We start from the raw sequence: 15389 nt of genomic DNA, 5'->3' as shown, positions 1-15389 counted from the left end.
AAATGGTAAATATTTTGCTACTAACAGCTCTACAAAGAACTAATGACTTAAATGAACTCTCAGTAGTTCATTGTATTTCCATGTTCCATTCAATATAATGTTACACAAGCTTGAAAAACCTTGTAATATTTACTTGCAGTTGAGACAGGACAGAATTTTTGACAAAGTTTATCATTTTTACAACTATCCTTCAATCTGTTGTAATTAACTGCACAAAACATTTATGAATCAAACATTTACTTCTAAAATTTTACTAACCAGTTATTTTTTTCTTGTCAGGTATAAATAACACATTAACAAAAAAGGCTATACTTGTGAACCAAAGTGTGGAATGTTAAATAAGATTTTTAGGTATTTGATCCTGCATTTTACATCCAGTTTATTTTATTTGTTGCATTTTACAAAACATTAACGTAATGCAATCAGTTGCATATATGATTACAAAAATATTTCATTGAAAAATATTTTTATAAGTACTCCAATAATGATCATCCTTCCTTCACCAATGTCTTCAGTTCACCACATGTAAATTGTGCCTGTATACCATTCTCAAGAATAGCAACAGTTTAATTTATTAAAAAGAGCTATAACAGTGTTCATAAAATGGAACATGACAGTTTGCAACTGTAGTTAAATCTGTGAAAGTTTGGTCTTAACATCTCTTATATCACACAATTAATTATGTTATACATTCACACAAGTTTTGTGACAATGCACTTAAATCCTGAGAGTTGAGCATAAAAAAATAAGTACATAAAATTTTTCATTATTATAGAGTAAAAAATACAGCTGTTACTTTGTTCAGTGCCACCATGACAGGCATGGAGTTCATAAACAGTTTCAAAAGCTAATAATATGACTTCTCAAAGCAATCAACCATCGTATGATAGAAGCTTCACTGTTGAGCAGTAAAATGATTAAAACCAAAATTCTGGAAACTGGAAGTAGATTTTGGCGTAAATAATTTTCTGGAGTCAACCTTCTTATGTTAAAACTGAGTACATACAGTTTCATTATAACTGAGTTTTGTATAAACAACAGCAGAAGTAAAAATGAACAAGTATTATGAACATAATAGCTCATAGGATTATCACAACACATCAACACATGAAGACATCTCTTGTATGAGATAATTCCACAAACAATCACCTCTATTGTCTTTAAAATGCCTAATAACAGTCTTCACAGTAATTGTACTTTCATTACATCAAGGAATACTGAAATATCATCCTCTCATCAGCATGGAAGTCATTCATCTCACAAGAAATCTTAGCCCGACCATTCACTTCCACTTTAAAATACATATCACTCTTGTCTCAAATTACATTCATGAATTAAAATGTAAACTCATTTAACACATTTTAAATAAAACAAATCATTTTCACCTACTGAAAGATATACAGTCTGGTAGGAACACATTTAGACCAATGCTGTCAAGCTTTTCTCAGTGCTTTTTCAGCTTTCTTTCTTATAACATCATCTGACCTCATCTCTTTCACTACTGCAAATAAATCTTACATACATTGTCCTGCCATCAGATTTCTTCATCTCATCTACATTTCTCACAAGATTTTCAATAAACCTTGCCAATTTGAGAAATATTTTACTATTGCAAATTGAGAGCAACTAAGGCTCTTTTGGTTTGTGCAACATTTCCTTCATATGTTACGTTTCTGCTACCTGAGGCTCTTCATTTTTCTTGGTTCTTGAATGAAGATACACAACTATATATTCAATCCCCCAAGCAATTATGCACAGGAAGACACAGACTGTTTGCGCATGTATACACAGTGGATAGCTTCCTGTTGCATCTCGAATAACACCTGAAACAAAAATAAGTATTTTAACTGATAGGTACTCCGCTCATCTTAATTACATCATTAACAGGACAGCTTGTCTTAAAAACAAACGTCATTTTCTCACCTTAGTTTACCACTGTTGTCAAAATTATTGAGCATGCAGTATTTATATTAATGTTAACATCACTGAACATTTCTTAGTAGTTGTCTTAAATTGTGTGCCACAGGTATAGCGCTTCTCTTGAATTTGTTTCACCCTACATACCTTTTACTTTCTGTATGTGCACAATATTTAACATAGCTTGTAAGAAAGGAACTGATTTGAACACTTAACTAATATGCAGAATTCTTTTTCATGATCTTCTCCATTATTTTAGGTGGAGATTTATTTTTGCAGGTCTGCAGTTGATGAAGTATTTACTTTGGAAATATAAATTCCATAGGTACACCTTGTTTTACATTAAATTTTTATTTGACTAAAAAGTTAAATATATGTAATTAAATGAAATAAAAACAAACTTTGTCTGTGGAATATTTATTTACAAAACAAATGCAGAATTCTTGTACTAGACATCACAATACATACCCCACCCTCCCCACCACCTCTTTTCCCAGAGATATTGGATTACAATAGAATAGATACATTGATGTTAGTGAAATGACTTTGAAGAAAGTAGAAAAGTAAAAAATTATAACTTACTTTCATTTATAAAGTAACACAATAATTTTTGTAAAATGTCAATACTTATATATAGTAAAGCAAATATATTAACTCCCAAAATAATGAAACCATGCTAAATAAAAAAGATCAAATTTACTGGTACTGGTCAAATACTGTGTCCCTCCTAGCACTGTGACATAATGTATTTTCTGAAATGAAACAATGTGAGAAATACAATTGGCCAGGGATGTACAGAAACTGTGGTGCTGTTGCCATCCATTAAAGTCTAAATACTCTAAAAGGTATGAGATTTAGAGCAGTTTAACCAAGTTTACCACCACTAATTGTACCTCTAGTTTTCACTTCAGTAGGAAAAACCTACATGTACCATTTAAGAAAAAATGAACTTTGTATTGAAAGTGATGTTTGTTCAGTTTTATAGATTGTACATTCCTGCACATCGTGTGTGCCCCTTACATAGCTACATCCCTGACCAATTCTCTCTTTCACATTTTGTTTCACTTACAAAAAATGAGGGTTGCCCAGAAAGTAATGCACCCCATTTTTTTTCTCAGCCAACTACAGTGTACTTCTGTCTTCCTCATGCTGTTTTTGTTGTCGTATTTAGTCCAAAGAATGGTTTCATGCAGCTCTTCATGCTACCCTATCGTGTGCAAGCCTCTTTGTTGCCAAATAACTAATGAAATCTACGTCCTTCTGAATCTGCTTACTGTATTCATTTCTTGGTCTCTCTGTATTATTTTTACACCCCCCCCCCCCCCCCCCCAACACACACACACACACTTCCCTTCAGCACTAAATTGGTGATCCCATGAGGTCTCTGAAATTTCTGTTCTCCCCAATTATATTCAGTACCTCCCCATTAGTTACATGATCTTCTCTAATCTTCAGCATTCTTCAGCATTACCACATTTCAAAAGCTTATATTCTCTTCTTGTCTAAACCATTTATTGTCCATGTTTCACTTCCTTTCATAACTATACTACTCCATACAAATACTTTCAGAACAGTCTTCCTGACACTTAAACCTACATTCAATGTCAATAACCTTCTTTTCTTACCCTTGCCAGTTGACATTTTATATCCTCTCTGCTTCTGCCATCAGCAATTTTTTTTTGCCCAAATAGCAAAAGTCATCTACTACTTTAAGTGTCTTGTTTCGTACCCTAATTCCCTCAGCACCACCTGATTTAATTCAACTACATTCCACTATCCTTGTTTTACTTTTGTTGATGTTCATCTTATATCCTCCTTCCAAGATCATGACCATTCTGCTCAGCTGCTCTTCCAAGTCCTTTGCCATCTCTGAGAGAATTACAATGCTATCGACAAATGTCATAGTTTTTATTTCTTCTCCCTGGACTTTAACTCCTAGTCCTAATTTTTCTTTGGTTTCTTCCATTGCTTGCTCAGTGTGCAGATTGAATAGCTTTGGAGATAGGCTACAACCCTGTCTCACTCCCTTCTGAACCACTGTTTCCTTTCCATGCCCCTTGACTCTTATAACTGCCATCTGGTTTCTGTGCAAGTTGTAAGTAGCCTTTCACTCGTTCTATTTTATCTCTGCTACCTTCAGAATTTCAAAGACAGTATTACACTCAACACTGACAAAAACTTTCTCTAAATCTAAGAATGCTATAAATGTAGGTTTGCCTTTCCTTGACCTATCCTCTAAAAGAAGCCCTAGGGTCAGTATTTCCTCGAATGTTTCTACATTTCTCTGGAATCCAAACTGACATTCCCTGAGGCCAGGTCCTACCAGTTTTTCCATTCTTCTGTAAAGAATTTGTGTTAGTATTTTGCAACCATGACTTATTAAACTGATAGATTGGTAGTACCCAGATCTTTCAGCCCCTGCTTTCTTTGGAATCGAAATTATTATATTCTTCTTGAAGTCTGAAGGTATTTTGCATGTCTCATACATCTTACACACCAGAGGAAAGATTATTTTCATGGCTGGCTCTCCCAAGGCTATCAGTAATTCTGACAGAATATTATCTACTCCCTTGTTTCGACTTAGGTGTTTCAGTGCTGTGTCAAATTCATCTCGCAGTATCCTATCTCCCATTTCAAGTTCATCTACGTCCTCTTCCATTTCTCTAATATTGCTCTTAAGTACATCTCCCTTGTACAGACTCTCTATACACTCCTTCCACCTTTAACCTTTCCTGAGGTCTGTGGTTCATGGTTGGGAGTCTTTCTCATAATGTTCACAAAATCCTTATCAGTCCTTATAATATTCTCTGACTGTCATTGATATCCAAATATTGCAGCCCCCTTCCTACAATTCCCACAGTGAAATCTGATCCATGAGACCACATATTACTGCCTGCTACAGCTCAACTGCTGTCAAGGATATAACATTAAAAGCAGAATCATACGTAAAACTACTCGTATCAGTTACCAGATCACATCTACACACTGCACAGCTTTCAGTCAGGAAGACCACCTTCAAAATGGCAGGAGATGTAACACCCCTCCTTGGTTTATCTGCTATTCTTTATTCTCCTAAATTGAATTATTTCAACTTTGGTGATCAGACATTTATGATGAGTGCATATTTTGCTGACTGTGTACATGACAGTAACATGGTTCTCTTAATACAACTCATATTTCTGTTTGCATAGACATAAAATCATGAATGAGTGATTTGAAACAAGACAATCTATACAAATAAGGTGATATACTGTTCAGCAACACGTAGAGGAATTCCGCGAAGTGCACTCACTTACACTAATGGCTATTCATTGCTTAGTTTACTTCAGAGTTAACCATTACTTTGTTATACAATATGTATTTCTGTCTGAAACAGCTTTAAGAATTTATTAACCATTCTTGCCTTTACAACAATTTGATCTCTTGGACACATTGGGGCAGCATCAATCTGTCTGCTCCCTGAAGTTGTGTATCGCACTGTAATGAACTCTGTTGCTCATATTTACTGAACTGAATCATAGCCTAAAGAGTGTTTCCATAAGAGCATGCAGAAATGTAACAGGACATAGAGAATGCTCCTCTGAACAATTTGAGGTAGGTAACCTGCAGTCAGAGAAGCCAACTTAATGAGATACAGAAGTAAAGGTGCCTACTGCTTTGTCTAGCATTACCATTTTCCAGCTTATTTACAACCAACATGTGTACAAGTTTACATGTACTGTGCTGTTTATTTACAAGTAAATTCTTTATTTCCTGCAAGGGAACAAGAAGGACAAGCCTGATTACCAGGGAGTCACGATGCAGGTTTTGTTCACTTTACTTGTCTGTAAGATGGCTCTGTTGTATTTACATTGTCCCATGACAGAACATGCTATGAAACAATGGCAGACCAATTCATTACTCAGTGGCATTCAGAGGTGTACAGTACAATATGATTTAGCAGTACTGGTACAGTTTCACAGAACTCACTGACATGCATGTTGTGTATAGGGAGGTATGTTGCAATGCTCTCGCTGCTGAAAGGCTGTACAGGGAATAATTTCCTAACTGACATCATCTGTCACAATGAGTGTTTATTTCTCTTGATCAATGAATGTGGGAGACTGGCTCATTGGAAAGAAGAAACGAGGGACCTGGCATGATGAAGACAACTCACACATCCGATTTTGAAGAGGAATTACTGGAACGAGTTGCAGTGGACCCCACTACAAGTGATTGTTGTACTGCATGTGAAATGGGTGCTGCGCATACTAGCATGTGGCAAGCACTCCATGAACAACAATTACAACCATATCACCCACAACAAGTCCATGCAATGCTTGTGACTGACTTTGCACCAAGGGTCGCATTGTGTCAATGGGTGCTCCAACAATCGATTGATCAACCAGATTTCCTCCAAATTGTGCTGTATTCTGATGAGGCCTCATTTGATCATGATGGTGTTTCAAAAAGCAGGAATAGGCATGTGCGAGATGAGGAAAACCTTCACGCTGTAGTGGAGTCACACCATCAAGTACGTTTTGCTGTGAATATCTGGGCCAGCATTGTAGGCTACAATCTCAATGGGTATATCTTCTACCTGGCTGTCTGAATGGCTACCAGTAATTGAGGTTCTACCTGAGTTGGAGAATGTACCCTCGGCTGTTCATGAGAGGGTGTGGATACAACATGACAGTGCACTGCCTCACTTCAGTGTGGAACTGCAACCATCTCAATGCTGTATTTTCTGGTTGCTGGATTAGAAGGGGAGCTACTATTCCATGGCCTGCTGATTATTCCCTATGGGTATATCTAAAGTCAGTTGTGTATGAGACCCCAGTGCATACAGAGATGGAATTAGTTGCCAGAATTGTAGCTGCCTGTGATGTGATTCAGAACACACCAGAATCTTGTTCACCAATGTCAGGCTTGCACTGATGTAGTTGGCCATCAGTTTCAGCACATTTTGTAAGGTACAGTACAAATGGTACAGTCATGGTGTGAGTGATGGTATTTGCAGTTAATTGCATAAATGAAACACTACAGAGTAATGTGATTTTGTCGCTATCCTCTCCTTAAGCTGGCTTCTCCAACTCAAGTTCCCTACTTCAAATTGTTCAGTGGAGCATCCTCTCTGTCCTATTAAATTTTTGCACATCCTTAAGGAAACATCCGGTGTATGTAGTTTTGCGTCAAGTGGGATCTTTATAATTGATTGAATCAAAAATGGATCAAGTGTATCATTGTCCAGAACATTTCTCACCAATCTCATACTGAATTACCAGGAACTCTCTGTTTCATTGGCAGTACCACACTCCCTGACGGCTGCTTATACACTATTTTACCTTTTTCCTTAGAACAAAAAAATTAAAGTAAATTAATACTCCACTACTAGTGCACAAGGATGTGCGCACATCCTGCCATCAAAGGTTGGTGGAGATTAGTAAGGGTTCAATTTTACCACAGCATGGCTCATTCAGTGTAAGTACCTTTACAAACTCACATTCACTACCTATTTACTGAACATGATAAACAGCATAAATTGAGAGACCTCAGACCCTGCCATGTGAATTGTGCCATTTGAATTCTTCCAGCCAGCACGTTTTCCTAACTCTCAAGACGTGATCTTCCTCTCCACCTTAACATCATATATTGCCACCCTCATGGACTGAACTCAAGTTAGCCATTCCTCTCTCCTTTTAGTGTTTGATGAGACTTTTGGACTTCATTTTTTTCACTTGAGTTGTCCCCTTTTCTGCTATTTATCACACTTTATTTGTTTTATTCTCACCAATTTCCATTTTCTTTTCTTTTATATCTGTCTTTATTGCTCACCCTATATCTCCATTTTATCACCTTTGCACTGAAATTTTACCAGCTGTTACTGGAGTACTAACTCATGTTTTGTTTTTCTCAAACACTTTTTCCATTATATTTGTCTCCTTTTGCTCCTCATAAGAAACTGTTCTCTCATAACCTTGGTTCTAAGTGATCTATCACCTACAACATCCCCAAAGAATTTTCTGTTCCTTGTCCTTGACAAGGAAGAAGTGGCTCTGAAAGTTAGGAGTGCTGTCATTGTTTTGATTTATGTGGGTCTGTTAGCTGTACTGTCTTATAAACATCCGAAATATTTTATATTAACTAATTATCAGTGTACTTATTATACATACCCAGAACTGGACCAAGAGCAACAATAAATATTCCTTTTCCAACCATATGAAGACCAAAACCTGCTGGTAATTTCTCCAGGCTGCAATACTCTGAAATAGTCAAGTTGAAGTTGATGAGAGCTGCCCCTCGCAGAAATCCATTCATTACTAGTGCCACCATTAAAGGAGCATACTCTGTTTGCTCTGCTAGTGCTGCAAATAAGAAATACAGATATTCATTGTAATGGATATCTTGAAGTTTGATGTCTGTAATACGAGGGCTATCCACAAAGTACATTACGTTTTGGAATTAAAAATAAATAAAGTATTGGAAATTTTTTTAATTATATACAGATTAAAGCGACACTTAAATACTACTTTTCTACATAGTTGCCATTTGAATTAAGGCACTCATTGTAGCGATGGACGAGCTTGGAAATTCCTTCGTCGTAAAATTCGGCCACCTGTGCCTTCAACCACGCTGTTACCTCTTCTTGAAGCTGTGCGTCGTCATCAAAACGCTGCATAGCCAACCACTTCTTCATTGCTGGGAATAAGTGGAAGTCACTCGGTGCCAGGTCGGGACTGTACGGCGGATGAGGAAACAACTCCCACTTAAAAGATTTGCTGTGTGGACCCGGGCATTGTCGTGAATCAGCAAGATCTTTGAGCCCAACTTTCCCCTGCGCTTGTTTTGTATTGCTCTTCTGAGGTTGTGCAGAGTGTGTCAATACCTATGAGAGTTTATTGTAGTGCCTCTTTCCAGGAAATCCACAAAATATCACACCTTTTCTGCCCCAAAAGAAGAGGTATCCACGTGGTTGAAGGCGCAGGCGGCCGAATTTTACGACGAAGGAATTTCCAAGCTCGTCCATCGCTATGATAAGTGCCTTAAATTAAATGGCAACTATGTAGAAAAGTAGTATTTAAGTGTGGCTTTCATCTGTATATAATAAAAAAAATTTCCAATACTTTATTTATTTTTAATTCCAAAACGTAATGTACTTTGTGGATAGCCCTCGTATGTATCTAAGGTTAAGCATTTCAATTGTAATGTAAGACATTTAGCTACAACGGTTTTCAAAATTAAATTAAATTTACAAGACCAACAACGACAGGCAAAATGTAAGCCAGTTGACAGGAAGGTTGGATATGTTGTTATTAAACAAATCAGAGATAAGGAAGGGACGAAGTGAAGATAGAAGCGTAAATGATATAGAAGTAGGGAAGAGTGTAGAAAAGCAGTAATAAGATGCAGACGTCTAAGAAGAAGCAACAATGGAAAGGTGTATTAATTAAAGAAACTATAAAATATCAAGGAGAGAAAGAAAGAGACAATAAATAAATGTGAAAATAGTGGCAGAAACAAGAGAAAATGGGTAAGAGAGTAAGAGGAATCACACCAAGATAGTATAGTTTGGGATGCCATCAACATGCTGTAAGGTAAGCTTCCATTTGCACAATGGTTAGGTACTAGTGTGAAGAAAGGATGCCAGTTAGCTTCGTAATGAACTAGTCACAAAGGTCAATAGTGTTGCATAACAGAACATGCTCTGCATGGTACACTGTGCAAGTAATGACTATCTGTCTGTGTCTACTCATGTCACTGATAGATAAAGTTATACAAACTGTCATAGCTAAAAACTCTCTTATTGGTGCTAGTTAAAAGCTGTACTGTTTGTCTAAAGGAAGAGGATGTATGAGGCTTACTCCGGTTCACTGATGCTTATAATTAAAATGTCCACACTATAATCCCATCCTCATGCTTCAGTCAGACTTTCAAAAACTCCTGACAGCTGCAGGCTTCTTCTAAGAGTTCATCTGCAAACTACTGCCCAAAACTTCTTGAATATTTTAAATGACTAACCATTTTCTGCACTGACTGTAATATGAGCCCTCTCATTTCCGCTCCCCACATTAGCAGTTGTCACTGAAGTAATCTCATTCTACATTACCATTGCACACATACAAAAAAGTACAGAACCTGTAACATACCCCTTTCATGAAACTCCATATTCCCATCAATGACCACAGCAAAACAAAAATGTGTATAGACCTTATTATTACTAAAGTATATACTGTAGCTGTAGGATCTTGTGTGCCTCCCATTGGCATGTTTCTAATAGAAAATTAATACATATACACTAGAACTTATATACTTTGTAATTTCAATTTTAAGAATGATTTTAATGCTGCACTTTTTGCTTTATTTAATACTACCAGCCAGTTTTGACTAATATTTGGCTCAGACATCACCAATATGAGCTAACAGATCCAGCACTAATGCCATCACATTAGAGAAATACTTTCGCTTCATAGTAACATCTTCCAAGCACAGAGCACACAAATTCCTGTCCATGGGGAATCAAATGATCAATTGCATCTTGTGAACGCTTCAAACTGGTGCACAATTACTCTATCAGATTTAATCCAGGCGCCTTTGTAGGCCAACTGAGGAGATGTGTTACAATCCTGTGAAAAAAAAAAAAAAAAAAAAAAAAAACCTGGGTAAAAGGTACCTACTAAAGTAAAGCATCAAGTGCTCCTTCTCAACAGGTAACACTAAAATTTGTGGTGATGAAGATACCAATAGCCACTGAGGTGTGGTGTGGACAGGTGAACAGACCTACTGAAACCGGACCACACCTGATAGAGATCATATTCTTAAATGGGTAAATTTAACCTACATTGATAAGAAACTACAGATCATTACAGTCAGCTCTCTCAGGAGGCAGAAGTATAGCAACTCAGAAATAATGTTCTTTAAGAGATTTTCGTGACAGTAATTCCCTTCACTCAATCATTATCAATTGTGTCACAAGGGTCAGTGAATCAAATCCAGGCTTGAAGTTGAACTTCAGTTGAGGATAGGTGCTTCACAATACTTTATATCTTTAGTTTATATTGAAATGAACCTCTACAGAGCTGGAACAGGTGCACAAGAAAGTATCAAGGAAAATTTCTCTCCATCATGAATCCAATATTTTATAAATCCATTCATGTAGTCCCATCTGACACTGGCTCCAAAGTAGTGAAAATGTGTACAATTTCAATATCGTTAAGGCAGTCACATGATTTTATGGGAGATGGAGACTATTTTTAGTCCATATAAGAACATATTTACTGCTGCAGATTGCTCTTGGAGAAAGAGTTGCTCTGTTATCTTGTAATGAGCAATATTATACCACATATTCACAAATATTGGCTGAACTGCACTAAAAATCTTAAACATGTGAACATAGGCTCTCTAATACCTATGATAACATATCCTGATAGAGAGATGTTAGGGCGCATGGAAAAGACACCGATAAAAGCATATGACCAATAAAAACTTCTTTCTGTCTGAACAAAGGGAAGTTTCTTTAGGTTGTTATTTGGATTAATTTCTTGTAGTAGTTTTAGCTTGTATATAGAGAACTGACTCGTGGAGATAACGTCTTAGACCTACTGATAACAAACAGACCCGAACTTTTCGACTCTGTAAGTGCAGAACAGGGAATCACTGATCATAAGGCCGTTGTAGCATCCATGAATATGGAAGTTAATAGCAATATAAAAAAGGGAGGAAGGCTTATCTGTTTAGCAAGAGTAATAGAAGGCAGATTTCAGACTACCTAACAGATCAAAATGAGAATTTCTGTTCCGAGACTGACAATGTTGAGTGTTTATGGAAAAAGTTCAAGGCAATCGTAAAATGTGTTTTAGATAGGTATGTGCCGAGTAAAACTGTGAGGGACGGGAAAAACCCACCGTGGTTCAACAACAAAGTTAGGAAACTACTGCGAAAGCAAAGAGAGCTTCACTCCAAGTTTAAATGCAGACAAAACCTCTCAGACAAACAGAAGCTAAACGATGTCAAAGCTAGTGTAAGGAGGGCTATGCGTGAAGCGTTCAGTGAATTTGAAAGTAAAATTCTATGTACCGACTTGACAGAAAATCCTAGGAAGTTCTGGTCTTAAGTTAAATCAGTAAGTGGCTCGAAACAGCATATCCAGGCACTCCGGGATGATGATGGCATTGAAACAAAGGATGACACGCATACAGCTGAAATACTAAACACCTTTTTCCAAAGCTGTTTCACAGAGGAAGACCGCACTGCAGTTCCTTCTCTAAATCCTCGCAGAAACGAAAAAATGGCTGACATCGAAATAAGTGTCCAAGGAATAGAAAAGCAACTGGAATCACTCAACAGAGGAAAGTCCACTGGACCTAACGGGATACCAGTTCGATTCTACACAGAGTATGCAAAAGAACTTGCCCCCCTTCTAACAGCCGTGTACCGCAAGTCTCTAGAGGAACGGAAGGTTCCAAATGATTGGAAAAGAGCACAGGTAGTCCCAGTCTTCAAGAAGGGTTGTCGAGCAGATGCGCAAAACTATAGACCTATATCTCTGATGTCGATCTGCTGTAGAATTTTAGAACATGTTTTTTACTCGAGTATCATGTTGTTTTTGAAAACCCAGAATCTACTCTGCAGGAATCAACATGGATTCCGGAAACAGCGATCATGTGAGACCCAACTCGCTTTATTTGTTCATGAGACCCAGAAAATATTAGATACAGGCTCCCAGGTAGATGCTATTTTCCTTGACTTCCAGAAGGCGTTTGATACAGTTTCTCACTGTTGCCTGATAAACAAAGTAACAGCCTACGGAATATCAGACCAGCTGTGTGGCTGGATTGAAGAGTTTTTAGCAAACAGAACACAGCATGTTGTTATGAATGGAGAGACGTCTACAGACGTTAAAGTAACCTCTGGCGTGCCACAGGGGTGTGTTATGGGACCATTGCTTTTCACAGTATATATAAATGACCTAGTAGATAGTGTCAGAAGTTCCATGCGGCTTTTCGCGGATGATGCTGTAATATACAGAGAAGTTGCAGCATTAGAAAATTGTAGCGAAATGCAGGAAGATCTGCAGCGGATAGGCACTTGGTGCAGGGAGTGGCAACTGACCCTTAACATAGACAAATGTAATGTACTGCGAATACATAGAAAGAAGGATCCTTTATTGTATGACTATATGATAGCGGAACAAACACTGGTAGCAGTTACTTCTGTAAAACATCTGGGAGTATGCGTGCGGAACGATTTGAAGTGGAATGATCATATAAAATTAATTGTTGGTAAGGCGGGTACCAGGTTGAGATTCATTGGGAGAGTCCTTAGAAAATGTAATCCATCAACAAAGGACGTGGCTTATTTTGGTTGCATGCATTTCTTACTCTTATTTTGAACAAATACTTTGAAGTTTTGACAAAATTTACAGACTAGCTGAGGTAAAATTATCACAGTAATAAAATTATCAGTAGTAGTAATATTTATGTTCAAAACCTACTGCATAATTCTTCCGTCTGATTTATGTGACTTTTTCCTCTCTTATTTTTACATTCCAAAATAACAACTGTAATGAAGCATACTATTACCACATTCTCTCATATTTCTCTATGTTATATTAATTTGTGATGCTGTACTCTCCAAGGGAACATAAAATGTACTTTGTATTATGTTTCACTTGGTTTTAATATTTTTTACTCAAATGAATAACCTATTTGTTTTTTGTCACCAAAAGAAGGCATGATGAATAAATGCTTCTGCTTGGTAAATAGGGTATGATTCCATCCTAATATATGTAGGTAATAGCCAAAATTTTACTTTTCTAAGTTACTGAACTTGCATTGTTAATTTATTACACATTGCTGGGAATCTGGTGTGTTCTGTCTGGATTGCCTGCAGTCTACAATCCAACAGTAACATTGTAAACAGAACTTAAACTTTGTAATACTCATTTAAATACTACAATATAGTATTGTGCTTGTAAGGAGTAAACAACAACATTAATAATAATAACAATAATAATGATAATAATAATAGTAATAACATCAATACCTACCAGACCTTGCAAGTCCAAGGAAAACAGTTGCAATCATAAAGACACTTCGTCTCTGTACTTTAATCCGGTCACATATTGGTGGGAGAACCACACGTGCAAATATATCTGCCACAGCTGTCATTGATAAATAGAATGCTGTATCTGATTTGGAATATCCAAGATTTGCAAGGAAAAATGGCACAATCATTTTGAAGTTCAGTTCAGCCACATAAAATATAGACAATCCAAACAAAATGTTCAGGAATATTGGATCTTTTAGAAGATCTAAGTCCATAAAATTTATAACTCTCCTCCAGTAACTTCTCTTCTTAGCTGCCTTGATCACTTTGGGTTTTGTTGCTTCCTTTATATTCTTGTTTATATCATTCTGTTCATTTTTTTGAGTTTCAACTTTGGGCTTAAAAGTAATATAATCATCTTCATCTTCATCTTCACTTTCAAGAGGCTGTGAACAAAAATGCTTTATTGTAACTACACTTAAACTACACTGCTCTAAAGTAAAGGATCTTACTAATGATTATAGGAAAGTAAAACCAATTTCTTAATTTCCCAATGAAGTAACAAAAATCAACATTTATCACATAAAATGATTGATTTTGTGATACACATAAATGAAAATTAACAATATTTGTGGCAGAAGAGAAGCTTTTACTGAGAGACAACTGATTATATACAGATCAGATTTCTAGAAGTCTGTAATGCTTCAGAATTCAACTATTTGTTGCTGGTTGCTACCTGTGATTATTTTTACACCATGTATCTCTCCTGTTCTTTTTTCCATTCAACGTAACAAAATTATGACAAATAATATGGTTTATGTTGCCTGAAACTGCAGTCATGTGTGTGTGTGTGTGTGTGTGTGTGTGTGTGTGTGTGTGTGTGTGCGTCTGTTATCTGTTGTTGATGAAGGCCTTACTGGCCGAAAGCTTTATTTGTGACAGTCTTTTTGTTGTGCCTATCTGCGACTCAATGTCTCCACTATATGTCAAGTAACAACTTTCCTTTTCATAATATTTTTACATTACATCCTTGATTTTCCATTTTTGATAACAAAATTATGAGATACACCGACTACTCACTGCTGCAGGTAGATATATATAAAATTACATGAACTATCCCGGGTTTATGAACTATTAATTCTTTCCTTAGAGGGGAGAGAGATGTAGTTTCAAAAGGTTAAGAATGTGGGGCAGGTCCCTCAAGCCCCAGATTTAGAGTGGCTCTCCTGGTGTGAGGATATGAATATTAGTCTACTACTAATTTTTTCCTCCTGAAAGTAAATACCTGGCTGCAGTTCTGTCTCAATTTTATAGCTTTCCTGATTGAATTTTTCTTTTGAAATTATAAAGAAATTGAAAAGCTTGCGACATGTTTATCTGTCACCACTGCTCCAGAAGCTCCTGTTCAATTGTGAGTCATTACATACTCTTCACCTGTCTCAAATTGC

The 15389-nt window shown here is 36.7% G+C and overlaps 1 protein-coding gene across 1 annotated transcript in view; it reads right to left on the bottom strand.

Moving 5' to 3' along the window:
• Positions 1 to 383: 383 nt before the first annotated feature.
• Positions 384 to 15389, bottom strand: part of LOC124789101 (monocarboxylate transporter 9-like) — a 185515-nt gene continuing 170509 nt past the window's right edge. The window contains exons 8-10 of the mRNA XM_047256389.1: positions 13943 to 14387; positions 8070 to 8261; positions 384 to 1823 (exon numbers count right to left, since the gene is read on the bottom strand). Of these exons, the coding sequence (XP_047112345.1) occupies positions 1666 to 1823; positions 8070 to 8261; positions 13943 to 14387 (795 nt within the window). The 3' untranslated portion in view covers positions 384 to 1665. The remainder of the gene's footprint in view (positions 1824 to 8069; positions 8262 to 13942; positions 14388 to 15389) is intronic.

The sequence above is a fragment of the Schistocerca piceifrons genome, chromosome 3, assembly GCF_021461385.2.
Source record: "Schistocerca piceifrons isolate TAMUIC-IGC-003096 chromosome 3, iqSchPice1.1, whole genome shotgun sequence".
NCBI lineage: Eukaryota > Metazoa > Arthropoda > Insecta > Orthoptera > Acrididae > Schistocerca > Schistocerca piceifrons.
Note: the sequence above shows the minus strand (reverse complement) of the source record. Positions and strands in the feature narration are given on the sequence as shown.